We start from the raw sequence: 15,214 nt of genomic DNA, 5'->3' as shown, positions 1-15,214 counted from the left end.
CATCTCCTTCACCGCTAGATGGCACTCTGTGACCTCAAAACGTGCTCTGCACAGACAGACAGCTCCAAGAACAGACATGCATGAATACGATTCTCCTCAAATAGCTAGGCGACTCCACACTCCAGGCGAGCATGCATCAGAGCTAATCTAAGCCCAGACGAATTTGGGATCACTTTCCCAGCATCTGTAACTGATCCCACTTACTGTGATTGCATTTAATGGTCTGATGGCTGTATTAAAACAGGATGTATTCTGATGTATTCATGACAGCCGATTGACCAACACTAAATGATCCCAGAGATGCAGCTTTGAGAGCCCTTGCTTAGCATATTCTGTTTTTAGCTGCTGTTAACATGTCAGCATCAACAAAGATTCCAATTCATCTTTACACAGACAGTTTTTGTGTGCGTGTCATTAAAATATAATCTGAAAAGTCCCAACTTTTTGGTTGTCCACATGAGGGATGTTGTGCTAGCCTGTTGTCAGGTTGAGGCCCCGGAAATGTGCTGCATTCATCAATGACAAATGCTAGTAGCTCTTGCCTTCTTCTTTGGGTCAAATTAATGAATAACAAGGACCCGTGTTTCCTTTCTGCCAGGAAAAGATCTTCTATATTGCTGAATAATTTTAAGAGCACCATAAAAAGAGCAGACAACAACAAAATATCTCTACTGAATTTCATAAAACCTTCAGTTTGAACAAGAAGTTGAGTCTATGCATAAACTGGGGCTGGGCAACTTATTAAATGTCCTGTGACTGGATGACCATATATAAAGCAGTTACTGGTCAGAGTGCTCTGGTTAGAGCTGAGTGGCTTACTGCTTGTGGTTGTGTTTAGTACCACAGCATGTGTAAATACATACCCATTCATTAACAATCTATTGCTAAGCATCCACCCAAACAATGAATCATCTCCAGTACTGGACTATGTGACTTTTCCAAGATGACGGCATATGTGATATTCTTAAATATATATTTGATTACACGCTATTTGGCCAGGTTTAATGGTTAAATCCCACTCTGTAATTCTTCACTTGGCCGTCTCCTCCCAGATGGCTGACTGTGATTGGAAGTTATGGGCCCTCGGATTGCAGTGTGAAACTGTCTGGGGTAAATGAAGATGCTTACTCAAGCGTATAACAAAAGATCCGGGTTACTACGAGACGTCCTAAGAAGTTTTAACACTGATAATGGGCTCATTCTTCCAAGTTAAAAGCTTAGAATAGCCCTATTGTATGTGATCAGCAAACAAAATGTACATTAAATTTGCACCATTCCTGTTAGCGTCACCATAAGAACTTGAGAAACCACCACATTCTTTGCCATTTGTGAAGGTACACTCTTAAAAATAAAGGTGCTTCACGAGCCATAGAAGAACCTTTTTGTCTAAATGGTTCCATAAAGAACCTTTAACATCTGAAGAACCTTTCTGTTTCACAAAAGGTTCTTTGTGGCTAAAGAAGGTTCTTCAGATTATAAAAAGGTAAGAAAGAGATGGTTCTTTAAAGAACCTTTGACTGAATGGTTCTTTGTGGAACCAAAAATGGTTCTTCTGTAGCATCGCTTGAAGAACCTTTTGAAGCACCTTTATTTTTAAGAGTGTACATTGTCCTGCTAACCGTCTCTGTTAGAATGTTCACAAACTTTTTCTTTTAGAAGTACATAATTCTTTCCCCCGGTATTGCTTCCTCTGCTTCCTTTTCAGTCCATTTTGTGTTAATAATACCCACCACCAAAACATAAACACAATAAATAAACAATAATTAGATTAATATGTATTTTTTACATCTCCATAGGGAAAATTAACTTGTTAAATATGTTGTGTAACTAAATATTCACATATTTATATCATCCACTAGCAACCAAACTTATAAAACAACTATAAAACCTTTATAATTAAGGTAGTACATAAAGCATATATGCAATATTAAAAATAACTAATAAATAAATATTACTTATTAAACAAACTTAAATTTACCATTTACACTTAAATGGTTTTATACCTCAGACCATTCCAATTCTTAATGAGAAGCAAGTTATTACATTTCTAAGAGACTTGACTTACAATTTTCACCCAGGAAATTATGAAACGGGTGAAAACTTTTCACTTGACTTGTTTAAAAGCAGTAAGTTTTGCTCTTTAGCAATTACAAATAAATAAATAATAGATTGTTTTTAAACTATTATTGTTTTATTTTTTAATTAAATGTTTTTAGCAGCTTTTTGAGAACCACATTTAAATGTAGTTTCTCTTTGCTTTCATGGATTTGGCCAAGGTCTCTGTATAGAGCACACTGTCCAAATGATTCTCCAGTTGATGGAAGTATTTGGCTTGAATAGCAGCAAGTATTTCTGCCATTGTCTTGGTAACCACATTGCTGTGTGGTCTACTGCTTACGCAAAAGGAATACTTTTGAAAGGGGGGTGAAGAATTATTACAACTCGCATTAGAAAAGTTTGCTTCTTCAGGATCAGGTTTCCTGTCACCATATGGTCACAGAAAATCTGACCCGGCTGTGGTACACTGTCAATATCTCACTTTACAACTTCGCACTAAAACTGCACTTTTAAAAGGTGAAAACACACGAGTGGAAACATGTGCCAGAGATTCTTTTGGGTGGATTCTTGGTAACAAGATGAGGAAATTTAGAGGTCAGGATTCGGTCATCCTGTTGGAAAAAGAAACACACCCAAGTACTTAAAAAACAATCTTTATTCAAATATACAAAAATATCATCTTGTGCTTTTACCAATAACAGTAATATATTTCTAAAAGCAAAACATTTTGTAGCAGTTATAAATAAATACAATATCTAGTTTATAAAATACAACAACAAAAAAAAAAGTTAAAAACTTGAAACTTCAATGAATCCATGTGCAGGAATGACGCTAAAGCAAAGGAGCCGTCCGATTGTTTGCCCTGTGGTTGAGAATCCAGATAAAACACATTAAGGACAATAAACACGACACAATAACACATTAAGAATAATTCACTGAGACTATTTTGCCAGAACTACCTCACAACTAATGAGTGTATTAGTCACTAGATGAAGTCATGACAAAAGAAAACTCACATTAAGCTAATGAAGATTCAGATATGGGTGGATACCTTGAGTTTAGACACTTTGATTTAGCAATAACTCTTCTTTTGCCCTCAGTTCTTCACCAGTATTGTATGAACTATGCAGCATTATCAAACAAAGAGATACAGTAAAGTCATTATAATACATTATTTATTGGACGCATTCATTTTTTGTTAATATTGAATTAGCCATCCGCTCTGCATGCTGTTTGGATGTAATTAGTATTTGGTCATACATTAGCTCTGCGTAGTTATTTCTGTCATTTTGCCAGCAGCACCAGACCAGCCTTTCCTTTGTGACAGCACAGCTTTTAATTAAAACGTTTTATTTTTAACCTACTACGGCTCATATAATACATGTTCACGGGGTACATCAGCAATAATTTACTTGAGATTGAGGTTGTTTGCCCATTAACTCATGATGAGCATGCTGGGAATGTTAAGGTAGGAACTTGCATGGACTTTCTGACTTCCTTCAAACCAGTACAGTATGTGAAACTTTATTTTCTATTATATTGTATAAGCTTTATTAGCCCAAAAGCACTTCTTCTGTCATTGTACAAGAGAATCAAACTAAAAAATGAACAATTAAAAGTGTGCCACAGCCACAAATCAAGCACAAGGACAGATCGTTTTCTGATTGATAAAAACATGAATCAAAGTGCGTGTGTATTTTTTTGTCCATCCTCATCCTCATATGAAAAGATGGGATTCATGCAGGAAATGGCAAGAGGAAACCTGATGTTAATGTGTGGATGAATGCATGTGTACAGCAGCATGCAGTTGAAGTGAAAGTCAGCCATGCTTAGCTGCGCTAGGATGATTTTAAATCAATCAACAGATTAAGAGATATACTCACCCTTTGCGTTTTAAATTACGATATCCAAAAAACACACCCACTGTGGAGTAAGATCATTTCAAATTTCAAATGCTTTGGAATGGGGTCAAGAACAGCTGTGCATCACAATCAAAGGCACCAAAGCATGACAACATACAGTACCATTCAAAGATTTTTTTTACGTTGTTGAAAGTTTCTTATGTGAAATGTTTTTACAATTTTACTGTTATTTTTATGTTTCCTATTTTATAATATTTTAAAATGCAATTTATTCCTGAAGCAAATCTGCATTTTTAAGCAGTCACTACTCCAGTCTTCAATGCTTCTTGATATTTCTGTGGAAACCGTGATAGGAATTTTACATCTTCTGCACATTTATAAATGTCTTTACAGTCACTTTAGATCAATTTAATGTATCCTTGCTGAATAGAATAATATAAAAAGTAAAAAAAAAACATTTTTAATGACCCCAAAACGAATGGTATACACTATACTATCTATACTGTAAATAGCTCAATCCAAATAATTCATATACTCACAGACAGCGGCTGTACTCAAGCCAACTGCAACATACAAGATCATTTGTGTTATTAGTGAGTATAACAGTGAGACACATGAACAAAAGGAAATGAACATTCAATAGATACAGTATGTGGTGGCCCTCAGTTATAGTAGTGATCACTCCTCTTATTTGGAACTTATGCAAGACAAAATAAGCCATTATCATCACTGACTGTTATATAATATGGTGACATATGTTGTACGACAAACTAAAGTAACCTCCATCTACAGTAACTGCATTACTTTCCTGAGGGTGATGTAGTCAGACATTGAATTCAGTACAGTATCATTGGATTTAAAGGATGAACTCACTTAGAAAGCCAGTAGTGAGCTTTTTGTAGTAGCGTCCTCCTGCAATAAAACACATAATCAAATAACCATTACAACATAACCATGACAAATAATTAGTGTGAAACCTGAAGAAAAGCTGGGCTGGACTCCTTACCATGTGAACGGGTGGAGGCTGTTGCCGTGTCTGTTGTTGTGGCTTTGTTTGTAGTAGTGCTTGCTTTTGTCTGTGTTATGATGACTGAAAAAAAAAAAATGAATACGTCATTATCTGCTTTTGCCATCTTCTCCAATTCAACATTGCACATGTTGCATAAACATCTAGACAATTCAGTTGATTTGAACAATGTATATGGAATGCAAAACCACCGGAGAAAGATCCACAGATTTCTGAAGAACAGGAACGCCCATCATTCACAAATTTGTTTCATATTTGATCTAATTTGACTATGCTTTTAGCTACAAGTGCAGCAGTACTCTAAGCAGAATGCAGCAGAGTTTCCCTCAAAATCAGTGCAGGAAGTGCTGCAGGTTCTGTACAGGCCTACTTAATCACTCATATCACGAATGCACAGTTGCACACCTTGGAATATAAATTCCCATCCATTATAGCGTTCGGAAGGTTCAGTTTACAGATATATTCAATTTTAATTAATCGGTTGTTCAATATCAGGTGTACCAATAAATGGCTCAATTTAGTTGTCAAGTGACTTATTCGTTTTATTATAATTTATTGTAATATTATAATAATTATATAAAATGTGCAAAAATGAAAAGTAATAAGTCACTTGATAACAAAATGGAGCCTACATATCTACATCTATCTATATCTATCTATCTATCTAAAAAAAAAAAGTTCTGCATATTGGAAACTTAAAGGTGGGGTAAGCGATTTTTCAAAAACGCTTTAGAAAACCGATTCGGGCAGAGTAGCAAAACAAACTTGTAGCCAATCAGCAGTAAGGGGCGTGTCTACTCATGATGTGGAGGAGAGAGTGTTCAGTGCACAGCATAGGACGGACATTAACCGAGCCGAGTGACAGAAAGATAGAGGCGGATTAAAAAAAACAAAAGAGGAAAACGTCTGCGGAACAAAAGAAGGCTTAAGGCAAGAAGTAGGACCCGTGTAAATATCGGATCAGCTTTCCAGCGCTGGAGAGAACTCAAGAAGCGGAAGGCCTGCGATCGGATGCTGTCGGTGAATTGTAGTGTCGTGCCGTATCCAGTGTAGACCATAGATGTGTATATATATATATATATATATCTATGGTGTAGACAGGATCACTGATTATAATGAGTTCTATAGTATTTTGTCGTGCCGCGCCACTCGCATCCGGTGTAGACATGGTGTAACATTGGTTTTGCTTTGTTTCACATAACTAATCGTTGCCTGGGTTGCGTGTGGGGCGGAGCTATCAAAATAGGGGCGAGACCCTTTTGGGGTAGGGGCGTGTTTGTTTTGCTGATTTCAAATGTCAACACTGGCTACCAGAAATCGCTTACCCCACCTTTAAAAATGATTGGTAGAGCTCATTTAGAAGTTTTTTACTCTTCTCACTATTAACACTCCAGCTAATTTTTATGGCATTTTGTATAATGTTCTTCCAGCACTGCCAGGCACAGCTATCCGATACTCCCCAACCTGCACCATGATGGTTTCACAGAATGATACATCACCTCCCTAGAAATATTTTTCAACAACTTCCTGTCACCAGCAGGACTATGATGAAATGGAAACATGAGGCTGAGATGATTCTGTAGGGCTTGGAGGAAACAGACCGGGAGCGGTGAGTCACTGAAGACTCGCTATTACAGATCACTTCAACATATACAACTAAGACAAAAAAAATCCATAAATCACAAAAGGCCTGATGGACCTGCTGAACAAGAAGTAGAAGGTTACCTAGAGATGACATGGAACATAAATAAACAGGTCAATAAGAGGACAAAACAATAAAATACAATAAAGTGAAAGGGCAATGCAATTCAACTGCGCTGTGCAGGAATAGCAGGATGAGTTCAGCAGGCTGAGTTCTAACATGCAGTGCCCTGATGGTGCTGCAACACCAGTGATTGAATCCAAATACAAGCTCAGACTGATCAAGGGTCAGATCTTGAAGCACCATTACTTATACTTTTACTTAGCGATAGGTTTCCAGTGGAAAAACAACTTGGCATCCACAGTAAAAACGACAACACTATGTCATGCAAATCACACAAGAACAGCCAATAAGAATATATTTGAGTGCATTATTATAAGTTATAGCTAAAAATCAACCTCCCTATGTAGAAAATAAATGGAGTTGTAACTTCTGGAACTGGCTGTTGCACTCTATGCACAGCTACAGTGTGTGGAGCTAGATGCTGGACCAATGCAACTGTTTGTGGGTGGAGCTTCCCACTGTCATTCAATGCAGCTAATTAGGACAAAAAAATGTATGTGACTGGAGTAAAAACTTTAATTCCAAAAACTGACCTATGCATTCCGGAGGTGATGAACTATATTCCCCGTATTCACCACATGTAATGGAGCTGTTGCCAACGAGGGTGTAGTTATCATCGCAGGAATATGTAATGACATCATTAAACACAGGTTCACTGGGTCCAGCCCTCTTGCCATGCTTAATTGGATCTGGATATTCGCATACTGTAACTATAAGAGACACGGTGAAAGAGAAGCTGTTACAACATCTCTGACTGTGAAGTTGCTCTAGACAACACAGATGTTGATACTGAATGCACATTAGGGTTACTACAGTAAACTAAAATCATTTTTAAAAAAACTCAAAATAACAAACATGAAGTGAATTCAAATCAAATGTAAACATTTTATTTCAGCAAGTTGCCCAGGCAATGTTTTCATTTTCAATTAATTTTAACTTGATGTGTTTAAATAACTATAACTGAAAGAAAAATTACGAAAAACTATATAAATATACTTAAATAAGAAACAAAAGAGATAAGAACTAAATTACTAAAAGTTTAACAAAGATGAAAATATAAAAATGTATAAAATTAATTTAAAATATTGAGAAATACTATAATAATGTCTAAATTATATTAAAAATAACACTTATATGAATCTATCCAAAGATGAGGACTCACATATACATTCAGCGCTTCCACTCCATCCAGAAACAAGACATTGCCTGTGGCTTGATCCTTCCAGATCATATCTGGATTAAAGACAAAAACAAAAATCAATTGCAAGTATGAGTGCAATATGGACAGTAGGGGCCACAGCGTTCCTCACCCTGTCTCACATATGGGTTGAATGTAGGCACCAAAAAATGTTCCATCAGGTATGGAGTACGTCATATGTGGTGAAAGTTCAGGTTGTCTACAATCCATCTCTGAAATGAAAGCAAACACAGCAGTTTAGTACTTGATACAATTTCTTTTAAGGGGAATGTCCCAATTTAGAAGTCAAAAGTGAATTACTTTTCACTGGAGTCCAGTGAAAACGTTAATTTCACTGGACTCCAGACCCCGTTCACACAGGTGATTGAAGTCGGACCTTCATCTCTCTCAAATCCTTTAGCACACTCCACAAACGCTTCTGAATTGTCTGGGAAGCTATTCTTCAGTATGGATTCCGAGGACAAGACAATTTTGCCATTCAAAACAGGAAATGGACACGCTGCTACAACAACCACAATTAAAGATTTTAGTCAAACGTTTAGGGTCAGTAAGATTTGTGTGTGTGTGTGAGTGTTTGTAAACGAATAAATTCTTTTATTCAGGACACATTAGTTTGATCAAAAGTGACAGGGAAAACATTTATAGTTTTACAAAAGATTTCTATTTCAAATAAGGGCTGTTCTCTTTACATTTCTATTCATCAAATAATCCTTTCAAAAATGTTCTCGGTTTCTTTCCACAAAAATATCAAGCAGCACCGCTTTCAAGCTTCGCCATCAGAGGTAAATTACATTTTTAAATCTATTCAAACAGAAAAGCTATTTTAAATAGTAATAATATTCCACCATATCTGTTTTAGTGTGTTTTTGACCAAATAAATACAGCATTGGTGATCATAAGAGACTTTAAAATAAAAAAAAATAAAAAGCTTAACCTCAGTAATCCCCCCTTTAAATGCATTTTATTTGTATTACAAGTAGTTAAATGTATGCACTTGACAAGTACAGTATATTGCGGCTCCACCAACAGGAAAGTTCCGATATCTGTCTTTCATACCCTGCTTTTAGAATGGTATTTTTCCATTTGACTACTAATTGTGGCTCACTCTAGCCCTCCGGCCTTTCCTCACTCTAGCCCCGGCCTCTGCTCACTCTAGGCCGCCGCGGCTCACTCTAGGCCACCGTGTGTGACGCTGTGTTTCGTTATGAAAGCGAAACTACTTTGTTTGGCCTTCCAAAAGAGGACACGACTAGAAATCAGTGGTTAAGTTGTATTTACAACACTGTTCCAGAACAGTTCAACCCAAATATTCAGATGTGTGCAGCACATTTTATGGAGGACCGTTTCCTGATCCTGGGAGAGTAGACTACAATGCCGGCTGTTCTGACTCAAAGACTGTAAGTATGTTTTTTTATATTTTAAGAGTTTTTATATTTTATATATTTCTGTCTCACATATGGGTTGAATGTAGGCACCAAAAAATGTTCCATCAGGTATGGAGTACGTCATATGTGGTGAAAGTTCAGGTTGTCTACAATCAATCTCTGAAATGAAAGCAAACACAGCAGTTTAGTACTTGATACAATTTCTTTTAAGGGGAATGTCCCAATTTAGAAGTCAAAAGTTAATTACTTTTGCAGGATAATTTCACTGGACTCCAGACCCCGTTCACACAGGTGATTGAAGTCGGACCTTCATCTCTCTCAAATCCTTTAGCACACTCCACAAACGCTTCTGAATTGTCTGGGAAGCTATTCTTCAGTATGGATTCCGAGGACAAGACAATTTTGCCATTCAAAACAGGAAATGGACACGCTGCTACAACAACCACAATTAAAGATTTTAGTCAAACGTTTAGGGTCAGTAAGATTTGTGTGTGTGTGTTTGTAAACGAATACATTTTACATTTTAAAATCTATTCAAACAGAAAAGCTATTTTAAATAGTAATAATATTCCACCATATCTGTTTTAGTGTGTTTTTGACCAAATAAATACAGCATTGGTGATCACAAGACACTTAAAAAAAAAAAGCTTAACAACCTCAGTAATCCCCCCTTTAAATGCATTTTACTTGTATTACAAGTAGTTAAATGTATGCACTTGACAAGTACAGTATATTGCGGCTCCACCTACAGGAAAGTTCCGATATCTGTCTTTGATACCCTGCTTTTAGAATGGTGTTTTTCCATTTGACTAATAATTGTCGAGATTCTATTAAAAACATAAAATTCAAAGAAACAGATCAATCCCAACCCAGGGTTGTCTCGTGTTTTAGCGGCATTTGTTCATGAAATTGCTCAGACAGGCTGTTTTCAACGCGCTGAAAAGTTTCTGAAGTTGACAGACTGACTGAAAAAAACAATCATTCAAGACGTTTAATTTAAAATCAGCTTACCTTTGCCCATAGAGACCAGTGAAAACGGCAGTAGAAGCAGTGGCCAAGCCTTCACACCTGTCATCGTTATTTGAATAGATTTTGTTTTTCAGCAACAAACACTTGTCGTGAATATACAACAACCGACAGAAAAACTTAAATGATGAATTAACGATAAAGCACTAAGTTACACGGTAGATATTCCCCATATTAGCTTCATTAGTCACTTCCCCGCTGCAAAGGAAAAGAAAAACGGGATAAATAAAAGGAAAAAGCGCTTCTTACATTGGCGTGTACTACGACTGAACATCTGAAGGGAATCTAGTGGCTCACTCTTGCACGAATGCTCGAGGAAACACGCCCATTCTGTGACGCAGCCTGCCCTTCCCTCAGACTAAACACTGACAACATGATTCAAAGATACTGGCTGTTGCTCTCTGTGAAATACTAGCGTGCTTACTGTGCAGCACAGTATACACAGCCTGCCTAATATATTTAAAAATAGTATTTAATCTCTTTACAGTGTGTAACAATAATTGTTTTAAACGAATACTGTATATGGGTGATTCTTAGACTATGGGCACTTTTATGTTCTTTGGTCATATTTATAAAAATACATATAATTTTGGACAAATTCCTCTTTCTTAGTCAAACTAACAATAAAACCACCTTAAAAACTACTACCTTTCTATTATGATTTTTTCATACTTTTCAACCTCCTTATAGGTGTCAAAATCACTGTTTTCTCCTTGTCGCACACCCAGACTTTTAAACTTCAACAATGAAAATACAGTTTAAAAATATGACTTATCTGGTAACTATTAATGTACCTGAATTAAGCACTAGTAAAACCATTCAAATACATAATAGTATTTATTGTGAGACCACGATCAATATTACTTTCTATACAAAATATAGCTGTCGCACAGTATTGGTGTCATTTCCACCACAACAATGTAATGTCCCGGACAGAGCTGATATAAATTCCTTTCAAATCAGTTTTGCCAGTAGACTCAGCAGGGGTACAACAGGGCTAAAGGCACCCCAAGGCAAAATATATTTTTGATTTTTTTCTCTGAAATAAAATAGCAATAAATACAGTAGATACATGAGATACAATTAAAATGTGTTGATTTTAAGGTCATTTTGAAAAGGCTGATTGAACAGTCTTCAGTGTCACATGAAATCATTCTAATATGCTGATTTGCTCAAGAAACATTTTTTATTATTATCAATGTTGAAAACGGTTGTGTACAATTTTTACAGTTGTGTACAAGGGAATAAAAAATGTGTAATTCAGCTGAAATATAAAGCTTTTGTAACATTCTTCTACTATATACAGTATTTATTATATACTACTATAATTTATTATTATATACTAATAGGTTTGGAATAATATTTGTATTAATAAAAGTATTATTCATAAATCTTTAAGTATATATTATTTATATAATATATAATCATAAATCAATAATATAGTTGTTATATACTACTATTGTTATTTATGTGATGCTAATTATAAATCAGTTTCTATTTGTACTCTATTAATCTGCCATTTTATTCCATCCTTTACCCTCGGACACTCAAAAATCCAGTTGTCCACAAGTTGTATCCAGTGCCCACTGGCACCGATACAAGGCTAAGTTGTAACATAAGCACAGCTCATGCAACCAACCCCAGGGTTCTGGCCAGAATCCACTCGCATTTACTTGGAAAACCTTGCTTTCATTACAGGACAACTTGTGCTAATTACTAGTCAATGCTTTTATCCAAAGCCACTAAGAGTCCACTTCTTAGATAAACAGTCCCCTTAGAGCAACCTGGGGTTAAGTGCCTTGCTCAAGGTCGCAGAACATCCTTTGAGGAATCTGAACCTATAACCTTTTAGTAACCACCTCAGAACGCTAACCACAAGGCTACATGACCTGCATTGTCATAGACTGAAACACTTTTCAGTTTGAAATCGAAGCAGCCACCTACTGATATAACAGCTTCAAACAGCAATCCATGTCAAACATCCAGCAAAACACCATTCATTGGTGCACTAGAGAGACACTAAACAGTCCTAATTGGAGTGTGCCAGCTGACAGAGGTAATGCAACAGGGGTAAGTCTCCATGAACAGATGTCTGAAGGGAAAATATAATTAAAGAGAAAAAGCAAACACACATAAAAAGAGAAAGAAGCATGGCTAGCGTAATTGATTAATATGATGGAGGACATTAGGGAGCTCAGGGCTACATCTCAGCTCTGAATGTTCTGTGCACATTCAAAACATCCATTTTTTTATGTTTTAAAAACGTTATTTTTGTTGAATGTTTTATAAGGGAACATTCCATTTTATAATTTTGCAAACATTACACAAACATTTTGCAAACAATTTTTTTGAATACTCTGAAACAAGTAGTAACATTTGAAAAACATCAGATGAACTTCAAATGGAAATGTTTCAGAAATAAAATATTTCATTAACTATGTATAATAATGTTTTTTTTGTGATAATGTTTTGAGAACATTATTAAAGACCAAATAACTCTCAATGAACATTGCATTAACATTACTAGAAGACCATTTGTTCATAACTTTGCTAAAACGTTAGTCAAAGTTCTGAGAAGTGAGAATGTTTCCTGTTATCTGACATGCAGTTGTCACTTTTGAACTCTAGAGAATATTTTTCAGGGTGTTTTTAAAAATGTATTGACATATTGACATAAATTGAAGCATATGCAAAATGCAAAAAAAAACAGAAAGATCAATTATTTATGTTTATTTGTTTCTTTGATAATTTTTTGGCCAGAAATATAAAAAATGGTATGAATGGTACAACAAATGGAATAAATTACAATATATGAAACGAGTGACAACTTGCCCCAACCTGACAACAGTGCAAAATATCCATTTACTAAGTACACATTTTAGCCTTTTAAGTTAAAATTTATGCTAATTATATATTATAATAATAATGTTTAAAACCAACATATCATAACTTGATACTTAAAGATATCATAGCTCTTAGATACTTAAAATATAATAATAATAATAATAATACAAAAAACAAACAAAAAAATTTGATATTATCACAATACTTTCAAGTGACTATTTACATATTTTAAATAAAACTTAATTCTATTAAATTAAAAGCCTTTGTGAATTTGTTACAGTAAAGTCTTTAACAAACAAAACGAAACAACACTGGAAAGCTAATCATAAGCTTAATATTAAGTCTCTCTTTGTTGACTGAAAGGATGAGCTGTGTTTAACAACGGTGCACATCTTCCGCAACTGAGCAAGAACAGGGATTATATTTCCCCATTTATAACAGAAATCAGCCATGACAGAGAACCTATCGAGGGAGATACATGTTTGACATAGCTTGATGGATGTTCTCCTACACTGTAACCCTGCCCTCAAACATTGACTAATTCATAGACGCCAACAAATATATACAATCTTTCTGTGCCTGTACACTCTGGGTGGTTTCACACACAGGTGATGTGCTCCAGCAAGGGCGTTTCAGAAGCGTGAATGTGAAAATGCGCCATTCACATTCATGACTGGTCCTAGCCTACCTGAAGGACATCACTGGACCCTTGCTGGATCCTCTTCAGTTTGCCTACAGAGCAAACAGGTCTGTGGATGATGCAGTCAACATGGGACTGCATTACATCCTGCAACACCTAGACAGACCTGGGAATTACGCAAGGATCCTATTTGTGGACTTCAGTTAGGCCTTCAATACCATCATGCCTGACCTTCTCTCAGACAAACTCACCCAGCTCTCCGTGCCCACCTCCATCTGTCAGTGGATCACCAGCTTCCTGACAGACAGGCAGCAGCTAGTGAGGCTGGGCAAACTCACATCCAGGACTATCACCATCAGCACTGGCACCCCCCAGGGATGTGTACTCTCCCCACTGCTCTTCTCTCTCTACACGAATGACTGCACTTCAAATGACCCCTATGTCAAGCTCCTGAAGTTCACGGATGACGTGTGTAAACATACTTGGTAATAAAGCTCTTCTGATTCTGATTTGTTTGATACACTGTTGTTGTCACTTTTGCATTAGTTGCCTGTAGTAGCCATGTACACATTAGTGTCACGTGATCCTTCAGAAATCAGTCTAATATACTGATTTGATGCTCGAGAAACTTTACTTATTACTCATTATCAATGTTGAAAGTAAAGATAACAGTTTTACATATATATACAGGCTATACGAGTGTGATATTGCTTATATATATACAGTGGGGAAAAAAAGTATTTAGTCAGCCACCAATTGTGTTTACCAATTAATTCTTTAAAAATCCTACAACGTGATTTTCTGGATTTGTTTTTCTCATTTTGTCTCTCATAGTTGAGGTATACCTATGATGAAAATTACAGGCCTCTCTCATCTTTTTAAGTGGGAGAACTTGCACAATTGGTGGCTGACTAAATACTTTTTTGCCCCACTGTATATATATATATATATATATATATATATATATATATATATATATATGTGTGTGTGTGTGTGTGTGTGTGTGTGTGTGTACAAAACCGTTATCTTTACTTTCAACATTGATCATGAGTAATAAGTAGGCGGTGTCTGTGTCTGTGTGTGTGTGTGTGTGTGTAAAACAGTTATCTTTACTTCTGAAGGATCATGTGACACTAATGATGCTGAAAATTCTGCTTTACCATTACAGGAATAAAAAATACTTTTATAAATAGAATAGAAAATAGAATAAATAAATAGAAATAGAATAGACTAAACAGAAAAGTTATTTACAATTTGAATGGTATTTCACAATATTCATGTTTTACTGTATTTTTGATCAAATAAATGCAGCCTATATTGCGGATGACTTTGAGATGTAAAACATGAAACATAAGAGACCGAAGCATCCCCAGAATCTGTTCATGATTAAGAGCATTTATTAAATAAAT

At 35.8% G+C, this 15,214-nt stretch overlaps 2 protein-coding genes across 3 annotated transcripts; both read right to left on the bottom strand.

Moving 5' to 3' along the window:
* Window positions 1-2,791: 2,791 nt before the first annotated feature.
* Window positions 2,792-8,122, bottom strand: LOC107549320 (complement decay-accelerating factor-like). 2 transcript variants are annotated; one of them, XM_016230368.1, is made up of 9 exons: window positions 8,023-8,122; window positions 7,875-7,945; window positions 7,246-7,422; window positions 4,927-5,010; window positions 4,794-4,832; window positions 4,460-4,483; window positions 3,942-3,981; window positions 3,075-3,180; window positions 2,792-2,920 (listed from the first exon to the last, which is right to left on the bottom strand). In XM_016230368.1, exons 1-8 carry the CDS (start codon window positions 8,118-8,120, stop codon window positions 3,117-3,119), a joined length of 597 nt encoding a protein of 198 aa, XP_016085854.1. In that variant the 5' UTR covers window positions 8,121-8,122; the 3' UTR covers window positions 2,792-2,920; window positions 3,075-3,116. The 2 variants fall into 2 exon arrangements, with proteins under 2 accessions (XP_016085854.1, XP_016085853.1); XM_016230367.1 differs by having other exon boundaries at window positions 3,110-3,180.
* A 1,216-nt stretch (window positions 8,123-9,338) lies between these two features.
* LOC107549304 (complement decay-accelerating factor, GPI-anchored-like) lies at window positions 9,339-10,628 on the bottom strand. The gene is made up of 3 exons (XM_016230345.1): window positions 10,307-10,628; window positions 9,543-9,728; window positions 9,339-9,454 (listed from the first exon to the last, which is right to left on the bottom strand). Exons 1-3 carry the CDS (start codon window positions 10,368-10,370, stop codon window positions 9,339-9,341), a joined length of 366 nt encoding a protein of 121 aa, XP_016085831.1. The 5' UTR covers window positions 10,371-10,628.
* Window positions 10,629-15,214: the final 4,586 nt, after the last annotated feature.

Source organism: Sinocyclocheilus grahami, unplaced genomic scaffold (genome assembly GCF_001515645.1).
Source record: "Sinocyclocheilus grahami isolate Dianchi unplaced genomic scaffold, SAMN03320097.WGS_v1.1 scaffold368.1, whole genome shotgun sequence".
Taxonomy (NCBI): Eukaryota; Metazoa; Chordata; class Actinopteri; order Cypriniformes; family Cyprinidae; genus Sinocyclocheilus; species Sinocyclocheilus grahami.
Note: the sequence above shows the minus strand (reverse complement) of the source record. Positions and strands in the feature narration are given on the sequence as shown.

Excerpts from the sequence above, each read along its gene's own strand:
- LOC107549320 (XM_016230368.1), bottom strand. The coding sequence starts at position 8,120 with ATGGATTGTAGACAACCTGAACTTTCACCACATATGACGTACTCCATA. Across the intron at positions 7,946-8,022 it reads CAACCCATATGTGAGACAGG|ATATGATCTGGAAGGATCAA; the intron begins GTGAGGAACGCT and ends TCTTTAATCCAG. Across the intron at positions 3,181-3,941 it reads CGTAATTTAAAACGCAAAGG|TTCATACAATACTGGTGAAG; the intron begins GTGAGTATATCT and ends AATGCTGCATAG.
- LOC107549304 (XM_016230345.1), bottom strand. The coding sequence starts at position 10,370 with ATGACAGGTGTGAAGGCTTGGCCACTGCTTCTACTGCCGTTTTCACTG. Across the intron at positions 9,729-10,306 it reads ACTGGTCTCTATGGGCAAAG|CAGCGTGTCCATTTCCTGTT; the intron begins GTAAGCTGATTT and ends TGGTTGTTGTAG. Across the intron at positions 9,455-9,542 it reads AGTGAAATTATCCTGCAAAA|AGATTGATTGTAGACAACCT; the intron begins GTAATTAACTTT and ends CTTTCATTTCAG.